Genomic DNA, 12,921 nt, shown 5'->3' with positions numbered 1-12,921 from the left:
AATAAACTAACGTTACACCCTGAAATAGATTTAAAGCCTGACTCTAATTTTTCATGATAAAACTAAAACATATAAAGACCAGGCTGCTCCGTCATTTATTAACATCAACAAATACTAATTAGACTCAAGATGTAAAGATGCAGCATGAAAATGACTTTTTATTGTTTTTAATTATCCACAGAAAAAAGGGAACATACAAAAAGAGTAGAAATCAAATCTGCAGCTGCTGAATTTCATGATGAATTCTTGATTTTTAATTTGTATTAAGAAGGTTTTATTTTCTTATTATTGTTAATGTTCCACTAAATTTATTGTCTCTCTATCTCGTTCTTCTTCTCGCTGAAAACCCTCCTGTTCTTCTTCTTCCCCTTCAGCCAACGTCCTCTCCCCTTTGTGCTGATATGCTGTCGTCCCCTCCACTGGTAGGTGTCCTCCAGTAGCCCCTTCCCTGTGATGGAGTATGCGACGTAGGACCAGCTGATGACTGAGCCACGGTACGGCCTGAAAACAAAACACACGCCACAAACCTAAGATTTCGTTTTACCACATGTCAAAACAGATGTGACGTCTTCTAATGTCTTTTTTTGTCCAATCATCAGCTCCAAACTCTGATTGTGCCTCATACTGTCCTCAAAAAACTGGTGGAGAACTGAAGCTGGTATTGATTTTACTGAGGTTCTTCTGTTTTCTGCTATAATATATAAACTTTTCAAGCATTCTTGTTGTATTGAAAGTTTCCAAACTACAGATTGTGTACAAACTGTGTGTCTACGGTCCAAATCGTGTGTAAGTACTGTAAACATCCTGCACAACGAAGCTCAAACATCAAGGAGATGCAGCTGTAATTAAATTAAATTAAGACATATCCCACAATCCTCTGAACTAGAACTAAAACTAAAACTAAAACATACGAGTAGATGCCGCCGCTCATGTAGTTGTAGACTTGTGCGTAGCTGAGAGGATGATGCCACATCTGGACGTCTGTTATCTGGCCATCAAACCCTGAAAACACAATGGTGCTCTCACCTGACCACACATACTGCTCCCACACACACACACACACACACACACACACACACAGTTTTTATTGAGGTTGTTTTGCTTTATTCTCTTCACACCATGACGAGAAGCTTCCTTCTCCTCCTGCCACCCTGTCCTCACCGGTCCTTGCAGGATCTTCCTGATGCTCATGTTCGAGCCGCTGAAGACCTGGGCCACATTTCTTCTGGATTCCACGACGAGGCAGACTGTGGTCCAGATGTCCGGCTGAATGTGAGGCGCGATTCTTATGCTGGGTTTCAAGTAGACTGGATCATAGCTGTCGGTGTACAACCAGTAGCTGCCACCGACTCCCAGCTGCAGAGGGGACGAGGATGGACTGAGTGTGAAGATGGAGGTGGACTTTGTTTCCTGTAAGTCGGTGATGTAACGCAGGCACACGGACACACCTGGAGGAATCACATGGGGGGTGTTTAATGTAGCAGGCACCTCAGTCTCCACTCGTTCATTCATGTCTGCTTGTTTCTACCCTGAACCATCATAGCTGAGGATCAGATCTGCTGATGCATCGTTTTCTTACTACATAGCTGTGAAGTGCAACTTGGATTTCAATGACTCTGTAACTATACTCACCAGCGTAAGGTGAGGCTGTGGTCCAGGAAGGATAGGTGGAGGTGAACGACTGCTGAGAGACGAATGGCCGATAAAGGTATAAACGTCCTCTACTTGACAAAGTGAACATCTTCCCGTGTAAATTTCTTACAGGACGTTCTGGAGAAAGAAAAACCAAACGATACCACACAAAGAAACACAGCATGAAACTAAATCTTGTGAACATGAAGGTAACATTTTGTCTTGTTTTTACTTGTTCCAGTGCAGTAATACTGCGTTCTCCTCACTTCCTGCTCACAGATATACAGTACCAACCTGTTTCCATTAACCCCCTGTCAGGTTGTCTGTGTTCCTGTCATGGTCCTGACTCCACTTCCTGTCCCAATGCTTTATTTTTCATCTGTTCTTCTCTGCCACTGTCTCCCTGAGTGTTTTCACCTCGTCCTCCTGTCCTCTTCTATTTTAGCAGATTGTCGAGTGTCGTTTTTGGACTCTTGTTTCCCTCCCTGACCTTCCTGTTTATCTTTACCACCATCTTGGTTCTCTAAAGACATCATTGTTCGTGTTTGAACATAAACGATGATGTGATGAAGCACAAACAGGACGTACCAGTGACCCAAACTGTGTTTTGGTGACACCCAGGGGTAGAAACGTTTTTAGAACAAGTGTAAAATGTATTTACGTTATAAGAATAAGCTGAGTTTAGTTTCTTCAGTTCACAGAGAAGCAAACAAACTGCTTCAATAGCCAAGTGAGCAAAGAACCAAAGATGGTGCAGGGAGGGAAACTAGGGACTCAAGCCAGACTGAAGCTTTTAAAGATTTATAATGTTAGTTATAGCTGTTGTGCTCCACTGAATATGTGTATTTCAGTACAATGGGTACTATTGTCAGCTTTGAATGCTGTTTGTTGCACAGATCTGTTTTATTTTTATATTCATGGACAGAGATGGAGAGAGATACTTTATATTCCCTCGCTTGTCTCCAACACTTAGCTGCACTGAACTGCAATCAACCATCTACTGTATTTTAAAATATCTTTAAGATTTACCGGTTGTCCACTGTGTTTCTCCTGTTGTCCACTGTGTTTCTCCTGTTGTCCACTGTGTTTCTCCTGTTGTCCACTGTGTTTCTCCTGTTGTCCACTGTGTTTCTCCTGTTGTCCACTGTGTTTCTCCTGTTGTCCACTGTGGTTGTTTAGTTGTCCACTGTGGTTCGTCCGTTGTCCACTGTGTCTCGTCCGTTGTCCTCTGGGGTTCGTCTGTTGTGTTTGTCCACTGTGTTGGAGAGACTGTTATTGATAAAACAGTGACCTCCATCACTGACAGCAGCAGCAGCAGCAGCAGGGGAACAAAACGCATCTTTCCCTTCATCTTCATCCGACGGAGTCTCGACAGTGAAGCGTCTCTGTCCTCTCTGGGTGTTTATCTGTCTGATGCACACGCTGCACTTCTGCTCATGTATTTTCATTTCCCATTTCTAACTTTAAGTTATTGCAAAACAAACTGACATAAAACCAACTTCTGGGATTTTGATCTACTCCTTCAGACCTGTACACATACTAGATAATGTAGTGCTGTAGTCTAGGGTCATGCATTCAAGTGCTGATCTAATGCCAAAAACCTGATTGGAAGCTGGGACTGAAACAGTTGATTAATCTGACGTTGATTTCTTCTTAAGAGCTTCATGACTGAGGCCCTGGGATTCTGTTAAGTGGATGTCTGTGTGGTTTCTGCATGTTTGTTCAATATGTCAGGAATCAAAACCACAAAGACGTAAATGAAAATTTAATTTTTAGTAGATTTTCTGAACCATTGTGAAGAAACTGTGAGAAGAGAGACCTCCACACTCTCACCAGTCCTTAAGTTTACGCTGTCGGATTCTAGAATTAAAGACGTTTTGCATCTCTTCACAGTCATCTTGAGATTGTTTGTGATGCTTTCCTGTCTCTTTGTGGTCGTTTAATCTTTAAACTGAGCTCTATGACTTGTAAACACTCAACATCAGACATGTCTTAGGTCTGTTACCATCATTTCCGCTCTCTGGCACCAGTTGTCATCGTGCTCCTTATTTTTCCCCAACGCAGCACAAACACACACCTGGTTCAGATCAGCTGATGAACTGCTTGAATCAACCATCTCACTTGTTTCTCACTTGACAAGTTACGTTCTCATTTTTTCTGTGTTCTTGTGTGACAGTTGCCTGATTAACAGTTCATTTTGTGCCTGTTCGGATTATTTCCCTGTCTCGTTTGGTCCTCTGGACTCTTGCTGACCTTTGTGTGGGCTCCAGTTTTGCCTGGTTCCTAATTAAACAATGTTTTACGACCAGTCCACTGCTGAGTTCTGCATTTACAGTAGTTCCTCATTCCACTTTTTGTCAAAAGTGCAGCTTAAAGTGGTTCAAAAAGCTGGATTATAACTTTAGGTTGAACTACATTTTCTTTAATTTATATTATTTAACATCCACTGTCAAACTGAAGGTTTCACAACAGTTCAGAGAGTCTGGTATTGTGCAATCATCAGTGACTGTAAAGTAAAGATGACCATAGGATGTCTCACTCAGTTGAAACCTCCCTGAACCAAAAACACATCAGCACTGAGGCAATAGTCTCTTTTATCGTGTGAAATGTAAATTATAAATGCAGAATATAAAAGCTGATTCTGTGTTCAGCCTAAATACGTAAAGAAATATTTTTAAAAATCAGTAAACATAATGTGCAGGATACAGATAAAGAACTCTAATTAAAATCTGCTATTTACCAGACATCCTGTCTGAAAACGTCAAGTGTTAAAATATAGATTTTATTATTAAAGTATTAGTGAGATGGTTCCAGAGTTTGTTTCACAATTTAAAAATGGGATTGCTGTGCTTCATGACACACATGACTGTGTGTGTGAACTTCTCTTTTCATGGCCCAGTACAAAAAAGAATCTCAGCCACAAAATTCAAACTACATGAAACTTTATAACAACTGAGTTTCACCTCTCGGTTCCTAAAACCACCAGATAAATGGGCTGTTGAACAGGGGTTATACATTAATAAACACATCACCATGTCCCTTTATCAGCTTACAAATACATATATATACAGATACGTATTTCTGTATGTATCTCTCTGTTGATAAGCAGTGCTTACAGTCTTAATTTGTATTAAAGTGTCCGTACAGTATAATATAAAATAGTTTCTGTCATACAGGAAACCAAATTCCATCAGGCAGCTCACAATAAAGAAAGAAAATAATAATGTCACAGAGACAGATGAACTAATTATCAAAACTACAATAAAACATAAAACCAGCGTTTACTCATTCAACCACGTATTATTTTAAAAGATTGTTGCAGTTGAAAAGAAAGAAGTGATATAACTTTATGTAAAGATTAAAACCACTAATGACAGATGAACAGGATATAAAATAATCTCTGAACTGATGGAAACACACTATAACTAACATCGGTGAAGGTGTTTCCTCATTTCCAGTTCTTATATAAAACAGAAAAAACTGGACAATCACCAGAGATGTGACCAAAAAATGACAGAGTTGATATTACTCGTGTTTACTTCATTATTATTACTTCAGGCTCTTTGGTTATTGTGTCTGTTCAACACCAAATAAACTGTAAAATCTTATATCAGCCTCCCGTGATCCTCAATCTCTGAGGACTGGTGGTACATTCAAGTGCTGTAGGAATTACTGGAAGTGTTTTTTGATCAACATTTTCACTCTTTCAGTGATTCACATTCACTGGTTCTTCTTTACATTTTCATGTGTGACATCAACTCAAACCCCAAAGCTCAGTTCAAATGTTTAACGACGAGGTGGATTCATGTCAGGTCCTCGAGGGGTCCTTCGAGTTTCTGCTGGATTCACACACGTGCAGTTGTGCTCAGCAGGAAATAAAAGAAAGCAGAACACCGGAGCTTTGCGTCACCTCCTACCCTTTCAGGATCTGGTTGGAGAGCCAGTCCAGACCCTCGGCCAGACCTGAACCGCTGATGGCACAGGACGCCTGGACAAACCACTGCAGGCACAAACACAGAGGGACAAAATCCATCAACTGCAGTTTAAACATGATCAAACATGGTCTCTTAAACCCAGTTACAGTGAATCTCTGCCACCACTAACAACCCAAACTGTGTATTTATTGTAAAATGAAATGAATCATCAGGTTATCGTCTGTTACTCACCGGCTGTGGGACTTGTGATAGGCCCAGGGCCTCGGTGATGTCACTGACGGACATGGCTCTGGGCAAATCCTGTTTGTTCGCCAAAACCAGTAAAGCGACGCCCCTCAGTTCCTGTTCCTCCAACTGCAACACACGGGTTGGTTAGTGTGAGTTTGCTGAATTGAATCAAACCAAACTCACTGAACTCTATTTTAATGAAACATTCACTGGTACCAGCTGCTTCAATATGATTACTGATCAAGTTAACTTGAAGGAACAAAGAGGATTTTAGGGAGGTTTTCTAACATTTTACTCACTGATTGGTCAAATATGAGGGGAAACTGACAAAATATGTTCACTTTCAATATTTGTGAATATGGTAAAGCTCGTTACCATCGTGTGCAGCTCGTCTGCAGCTTCTTTAATCCTCTCGGGGTCGTTGCTGTCGACCACAAATATCAGACCCTGAAGAAGACACACGTTATGGCACATTATGTCCTCTGTGTAGTAACCATGTCATAGTATTAGTAGTAACAGCAGTAGTATTACCTGTGTGTTAGTGTAGTAATGTCTCCACAGGGGTCTGATGATAGTCTGACCTCCAACATCCCAAACAGTAAAGCTGATGTTCTTGTACTCGACTGTCTCCACATTAAAACCTGCAGACGAACACGCGCTAACGTTCATTTACGACTTTGTATTAGTTTTCATTTCCTGTAGTTACAGTTACAGACGGAGGTTATTAAATAAACCCACTGACCGATGGTTGGGATGGTGGTGACAACCTCCGCCAGCTTCATTTTGTAGAGCAGCGTGGTTTTACCTGCAGCATCCAGACCCACTGCACAAACACAAACACACACTGTCAGAATCAGCAGTGATACAAACAGACCTGCGACAAACTGTGATTATTTAACCTGCATTAGTTCAGTTGAAGAAGATTGAATGGATTTTAATAAACAAATTATTGTTTGTTTGTTAAAATATCAAAGTTATTAAAATTGAAAACAAATCTTCCCAGTTTTGTCTTTTTGTCTGCTTTGTTGGTAAAAGCATCATATTTCATTAACTAAAAAAAACTTTAATTAAGGTTAATCACAATAGTTCTAAACTAAATAGATAAACACAGGCAGTGTAAAGTACTACTACTACGACAGAGTGGTATATATTATCATATTATCATATTATCATATTATCATATTTTTTTGCACGCCCCAGCTGTATGTAACAATAATTTGTAGTAATTAATTAAAAGTATTTAAGTTATTTATTTATTAAATTATTCAAAACATCTGCTCCACATATAATATTTACATCAATTTAGAGGTTTTAAGAATTTAAGACACATTTTGCTCAAATAAATAAACAATAAACTAATAATTAACTTTACTCTTTCTAACTAGTCTGTCCCACAAAGAGAACTTTAAAACATAATAATCAATCACAGCTCACCCATTAAGATCCTGACAGGTGTCTTGGAGATGAACCTGGAGAACAGTTGGGAGATGATGACGCCCATGACGCTTCAGGTAGATCCGGCTCCAGGTGAGTCTGTAAACGTGTCCGTGTGTCTGTCGCTGGGAGAAGCGGACCATGGTTTTATAGACCAGCAGCGGTGTGTGTGTTGTCATCCACGCTGTCATCCCGGCTGCTGTCACACCGGGACACGGTGGAAGCGCAGGCGCAACAGCTGTTCACCGGAAATCACAGAAATAAAATCTCGTTTTATTTCCCCGTTTCAAATTCATATGCTGCAAAAGCATATAAATGTAGTACAGATATACAAAAAGTTATGGGACTACAAAGAGTAAAAGATTCTATAATAAGATATTTTTAAAAAGTGAGATGATTGTCACCATTCACAGAGAAAACTAGAAATTATAAAAAAAAAAAGAGAGAAGTAGTAAATATTGACTCTGTTTGACTTTTATTTTGGTGAAGATCACAGGTCACGTGTCTTCCTGTCTCTACAGGAAGTGTAGAGGACTCAGTTTCTGTGTGTTTATCAAGATAAACAGCTGATGTTCACTCACCTGGACTTATGTGGTTTATCAAGATAAACAGCTGATGTACACTCACCTGGACTTATGTGGTTTATCAAGATAAACAGCTGATGTACACTCACCTGGACTTATGTGGTTTATCAAGATAAACAGCTGATGTTCACTCACCTGGACTCAGCTGTTTATCAAGATAAACAGCTGATGTACACTCACCTGGACTTATGTGGTTTATCAAGATAAACAGCTGATGTACACTCACCTGGACTCAGCTGTTTATCAAGATAAACAGCTGATGTACACTCACCTGGACTTATGTGGTTTATCAAGATAAACAACTGATGTTCACTCACCTGGACTTATGTGGTTTATCAAGATACACAGCTGATGTTCACTCACCTGGACTTATGTGGTTTATCAAGATAAACAGCTGATGTACACTCACCTGGACTTATGTGGTTTATCAAGATAAACAGCTGATGTACACTCACCTGGACTTATGTGGTTTATCAAGATAAACAGCTGATGTACACTCACCTGGACTTATGTGGTTTATCAAGATAAACAGCTGATGTACACTCACCTGGACTTATGTGGTTTATCAAGATAAACAACTGATGTAAACTCACCTGGACTTATGTGGTTTATCAAGATAAACAGCTGATGTAAACTCACCTGGACTTATGTGGTTTATCAAGATAAACAGCTGATGTACACTCACCTGGACTTATGTGGTTTATCACAGATAACAGCTGATGTACACTCACCTGGACTTATGTGTTTATCAAGATAAACAGCTGATGTACACTCACCTGGACTTATGTTGTTATCAAGATAAACAACTGATGTACACTTCACCTGGACTTATGTGGTTATCAAGATAAACCAACTGATGTAAACTCACCTGGACTTATGTGGTTTATCAGATAAACAGCTGATGTACACTCACCTGGACCTTATGTGGTTTTATCAAGATAAACAGCTGATGTTCACTCACCTGGACTTATGTGGTTTATCAAGATAAATAACAGCTGATGTACACTCACCTGGACTTATGTGTTTATCAAGATAACAAGCTGATGTAAACTCACCTGGACTTATGTGGTTTATCAGATAAACAGCTGATGTAAACTCACCTGGACTTATGTGGTTTATCAAGATAAACAGCTGATGTACACTCACCTGGACTTATGTGGTTATCAAGATAAACAGCTGATGTACACTCACCTGGACTTATGTGGTTATCAAGATAAACAGCTGATGTACACTCACTGGACTTATGTGGTTTATCAAGATAAACAGCTGATGTAAACTCACCTGGACTTATGTGGTTTATCAAGATAAACAGCTGATGTAAACTCACCTGGACTTATGTGGTTTATCAAGATAAACAGCTGATGTACACTCACCTGGACTTATGTGGTTTATCAAGATAAACAGCTGATGTACACTCACCTGGACTTATGTGGTTTATCAAGATAAACAACTGATGTACACTCACCTGGACTTATGTGGTTTATCAAGATAAACAGCTGATGTAAACTCACCTGGACTTATGTGGTTTATCAAGATAAACAGCTGATGTACACTCACCTGGACTTATGTGGTTTATCAAGATAAACAGCTGATGTAAACTCACCTGGACTTATGTGGTTTATCAAGATAAACAGCTGATGTAAACTCACCTGGACTTATGTGGTTTATCAAGATAAACAACTGATGTAAACTCACCTGGACTTATGTGGTTTATCAAGATAAACAGCTGATGTTCACTCACCTGGACTTATGTGGTTTATCAAGATAAACAACTGATGTACACTCACCTGGACTTATGTGGTTTATCAAGATAAACAGCTGATGTACACTCACCTGGACTTATGTGGTTTATCAAGATAAACAGCTGATGTACACTCACCTGGACTTATGTAGAATCAATAAGCAGTACAAACAATTAAAGGTTTATTACGTAGTAATTGTATTTAGGTCGTGTTAATCGCTGTAGGGATTCTGTGTCTTTGTTATTATTGTGTGTGTTTTGTCCTTTTGTGTCTTTTTACTGTTGATTTTTGTCTCTGTTGATAAGCAGTGCTCATTTTGACTTTGATTTCTGGTCTTTGCTTTGATTTTTGCATTTCTGTGTGGAGTTTTGTCTCCTTGTTGTAATTGCTCGGTGACCTTACACTGTCTTTTTAACTATTGTCATTTTACATGTTTGATGCCAATTTGTGACTTATTTTGCTGCTGTGTTTTCATTTTCTGTGGTTGATTAGTGTTAATTAGTCACTTTGTTCTCCTTTGGTGACTTGTTTTACTGTGTAGTCACTTTGCATCTTTGAGGATTTTCGTTGTAGTTGAGTCATGTTGTGTCTTTGTGTAGCTGTTTTGCTTCTAATTTGATAACCATCAGAAGAATACACAGCCTTGTTCTTACATTTAGGTTGTGGTAATGAAGCAAATATGAATTTAAAACGGGGAAATAAAACGAGCTTTTATTTTGAACTCCGTGTGAGCGGAAGTTGTGATTTCCGGTGAACAGCTGTTGCGCCTGCGCTTCCACCGTGTCCCGGTGTGACAGCAGCCGGGATGACAGCGTGGATGACAACACACACACCGCTGCTGGTCTATAAAACCATGGTCCACTTCTCCCAGCGACAGACACACGGACACGTTTACAGACTCACCTGGAGCCGGATCTACCTGAAGCGTCATGGGCGTCATCATCTCCCAACTGTTCTCCAGGTTCATCTCCAAGACACCTGTCAGGATCTTAATGGGTGAGCTGTGATTGATTATTATGTTTTAAAGTTCTCTTTGTGGGACAGACTAGTTAGAAAGAGTAAAGTTAATTATTAGTTTATTGTTTATTTATTTGAGCAAAATGTGTCTTAAATTCTTAAAACCTCTAAATTGATGTAAATATTATATGTGGAGCAGATGTTTTGAATAATTTAATAAATAAATAACTTAAATACTTTTAATTAATTACTACAAATTATTGTTACATACAGCTGGGGCGTACAGAAAATATGATAATATGATAATATGATAATATATACCACTGTGGTGTAGTAGTAGTACTTTACACTGCCTGTGTTTATCTATTTAGTTTAGAACTATTGTGATTAACCTTAATTAAAGTTTTTTTTAGTTAATGAAATATGATGCTTTTACCAACAAAGCAGACAAAAAGACAAAACTGGGAAGATTTGTTTTCAATTTTAATAACTTTGATATTTTAACAAACAAACAATAATTTGTTTATTAAAATCCATTCAGTCTTCTTCAACTGAACTAATGCAGGTTAAATAATCACAGTTTGTCGCAGGTCTGTTTGTATCACTGCTGATTCTGACAGTGTGTGTTTGTGTTTGTGCAGTGGGTCTGGATGCTGCAGGTAAAACCACGCTGCTCTACAAAATGAAGCTGGCGGAGGTCGTCACCACCATCCCAACCATCGGTCAGTGGGTTTATTTAATAACCTCCGTCTGTAACTGTAACTACAGGAAATGAAAACTAATACAAAGTCATAAATGAACGTTAGCGTGTGTTCGTCTGCAGGTTTTAATGTGGAGACAGTCGAGTACAAGAACATCAGCTTTACTGTTTGGGATGTTGGAGGTCAGACTATCATCAGACCCCTGTGGAGACATTACTACACTAACACACAGGTAATACTACTGCTGTTACTACTAATACTATGACATGGTTACTACACAGAGGACATAATGTGCCATAACGTGTGTCTTCTTCAGGGTCTGATATTTGTGATCGACAGCAACGACCCCCAGAGGATTAAAGAAGCTGCAGACGAGCTGCACATGATGGTAACGAGCTTTACCATATTCACAAATATTGAAAGTGAACATATTTTGTCAGTTTCCCCTCATATTTGACCAATCAGTGAGTAAAATGTTAGAAAACCTCCCTAAAATCCTCTTTGTTCCTTCAAGTTAACTTGATCAGTAATCATATTGAAGCAGCTGGTACCAGTGAATGTCTCATTAAAATAGAGTTCAGTGAGTTTGGTTTGATTCAATTCAGCAAACTCACACTAACCAACCCGTGTGTTGCAGTTGGAGGAACAGGAACTGAGGGGCGTCGCTTTACTGGTTTTGGCGAACAAACAGGATTTGCCCAGAGCCATGTCCGTCAGTGACATCACCGAGGCCCTGGGCCTATCACAAGTCCCACAGCCGGTGAGTAACAGACGATAACCTGATGATTCATTTCATTTTACAGTATAAACACACAGTTTGGGTTGTTAGTGGTGGCAGAGATTCACTGTAACTGGGTTTAAGAGACCATGTTTGATCATGTTTAAACTGCAGCTGATGGATTTTGTCCCTCTGTGTTTGTGCCTGCAGTGGTTTGTCCAGGCGTCCTGTGCCATCAGCGGTTCAGGTCTGGCCGAGGGTCTGGACTGGCTCTCCAACCAGATCCTGAAAGGGTAGGAGGTGACGCGAAGCTCCGGTGTTCTGCTTTTCTTTTATTTCCTGCTGAGCACAACTGCACGTGTGTGAATCCAGCAGAAACTCGAAGGACCCCTCGAGGACCTGACATGAATCCACCTCGTCGTTAAACATTTGAACTGAGCTTTGGGGTTTGAGTTGATGTCACACATGAAAATGTAAAGAAGAACCAGGGAATGTGAATCACTGAAAGAGTGAAAATGTTGATCAAAAAACACTTCCAGTAATTCCTACAGCACTTGAATGTACCACCAGTCCTCAGAGATTGAGGATCACGGGAGGCTGATATAAGATTTTACAGTTTATTTGGTGTTGAACAGACACAATAACCAAAGAGCCTGAAGTAATAATAATGAAGTAAACACGTTTTTCCATCTGTTTAGGGATTATTTTACATCCTGTTCATCTGTCATTAGTGGTTTTAATCTTTACATAAAGTTATATCACTTCTTTCTTTTCAACTGCAACAATCTTTTAAAATAATACGTGGTTGAATGAGTAAACGCTGGTTTTATGTTTTATTGTAGTTTTGATAATTAGTTCATCTGTTTCTGTGACATTATGGTCTGATCTGTTTTTTCTTTCTTTATTGTGAGCTGCCTGATGGAATTTGGTTTCCTGTATGACAGAAACTATTTTATATTATACTGTACCGACACTTTAATAAAATATAAG

The 12,921-nt window shown here is 39.4% G+C and overlaps 3 protein-coding genes across 3 annotated transcripts; 1 reads left to right on the top strand and 2 right to left on the bottom strand.

Annotated features, from left to right (window-relative positions):
* Positions 1-132: 132 nt before the first annotated feature.
* On the bottom strand, positions 133-3,044 carry LOC113154325. Its single transcript, XM_026348453.1, has 5 exons — positions 2,662-3,044; positions 1,633-1,770; positions 1,162-1,448; positions 912-1,039; positions 133-501 (listed from the first exon to the last, which is right to left on the bottom strand). The coding sequence occupies exons 1-5, from the start codon at positions 2,987-2,989 to the stop codon at positions 309-311; spliced, it is 1,074 nt and encodes a 357-aa protein (XP_026204238.1). The 5' UTR covers positions 2,990-3,044; the 3' UTR covers positions 133-308.
* A 1,417-nt stretch (positions 3,045-4,461) lies between these two features.
* On the bottom strand, positions 4,462-7,404 carry LOC113154328 (ADP-ribosylation factor 1-like). The gene is made up of 6 exons (XM_026348457.1): positions 7,230-7,404; positions 6,538-6,618; positions 6,327-6,436; positions 6,171-6,242; positions 5,799-5,921; positions 4,462-5,632 (listed from the first exon to the last, which is right to left on the bottom strand). Exons 1-6 carry the CDS (start codon positions 7,294-7,296, stop codon positions 5,546-5,548), a joined length of 540 nt encoding a protein of 179 aa, XP_026204242.1. The 5' UTR covers positions 7,297-7,404; the 3' UTR covers positions 4,462-5,545.
* Positions 7,405-10,364: 2,960 nt separating this feature from the next.
* Positions 10,365-12,905, top strand: LOC113154327 (ADP-ribosylation factor 1-like). The gene is made up of 6 exons (XM_026348456.1): positions 10,365-10,551; positions 11,154-11,234; positions 11,336-11,445; positions 11,530-11,601; positions 11,851-11,973; positions 12,142-12,905. The coding sequence occupies exons 1-6, from the start codon at positions 10,485-10,487 to the stop codon at positions 12,226-12,228; spliced, it is 540 nt and encodes a 179-aa protein (XP_026204241.1). The 5' UTR covers positions 10,365-10,484; the 3' UTR covers positions 12,229-12,905.
* The last annotated feature ends 16 nt before the right edge of the window (positions 12,906-12,921 follow it).

The sequence above is a fragment of the Anabas testudineus genome, chromosome 5, assembly GCF_900324465.2.
Source record: "Anabas testudineus chromosome 5, fAnaTes1.2, whole genome shotgun sequence".
Taxonomy (NCBI): Eukaryota; Metazoa; Chordata; class Actinopteri; order Anabantiformes; family Anabantidae; genus Anabas; species Anabas testudineus.
The sequence above is the reverse complement of the archived record's forward strand: the minus strand, read 5'-3'. Positions and strand labels throughout refer to the sequence as shown.

Excerpts from the sequence above, each read along its gene's own strand:
- LOC113154325 (XM_026348453.1), bottom strand. The coding sequence starts at position 2,989 with ATGAAGATGAAGGGAAAGATGCGTTTTGTTCCCCTGCTGCTGCTGCTG. Across the intron at positions 1,771-2,661 it reads AGAAACACAGTGGACAACCG|AACGTCCTGTAAGAAATTTA; the intron begins GTAAATCTTAAA and ends TTCTTTCTCCAG. Across the intron at positions 1,040-1,161 it reads GGAAGATCCTGCAAGGACCG|TATGTGTGGTCAGGTGAGAG; the intron begins GTGAGGACAGGG and ends GTGTGGGAGCAG.
- LOC113154328 (XM_026348457.1), bottom strand. The coding sequence starts at position 7,296 with ATGGGCGTCATCATCTCCCAACTGTTCTCCAGGTTCATCTCCAAGACA. Across the intron at positions 6,619-7,229 it reads ACCTGTCAGGATCTTAATGG|TGGGTCTGGATGCTGCAGGT; the intron begins GTGAGCTGTGAT and ends GTGTTTGTGCAG. Across the intron at positions 6,243-6,326 it reads ATTACTACACTAACACACAG|GGTCTGATATTTGTGGTCGA; the intron begins GTAATACTACTG and ends TGTCTTCTTCAG.
- LOC113154327 (XM_026348456.1), top strand. The coding sequence starts at position 10,485 with ATGGGCGTCATCATCTCCCAACTGTTCTCCAGGTTCATCTCCAAGACA. Across the intron at positions 11,446-11,529 it reads ATTACTACACTAACACACAG|GGTCTGATATTTGTGATCGA; the intron begins GTAATACTACTG and ends TGTCTTCTTCAG. Across the intron at positions 11,602-11,850 it reads CAGACGAGCTGCACATGATG|TTGGAGGAACAGGAACTGAG; the intron begins GTAACGAGCTTT and ends CGTGTGTTGCAG.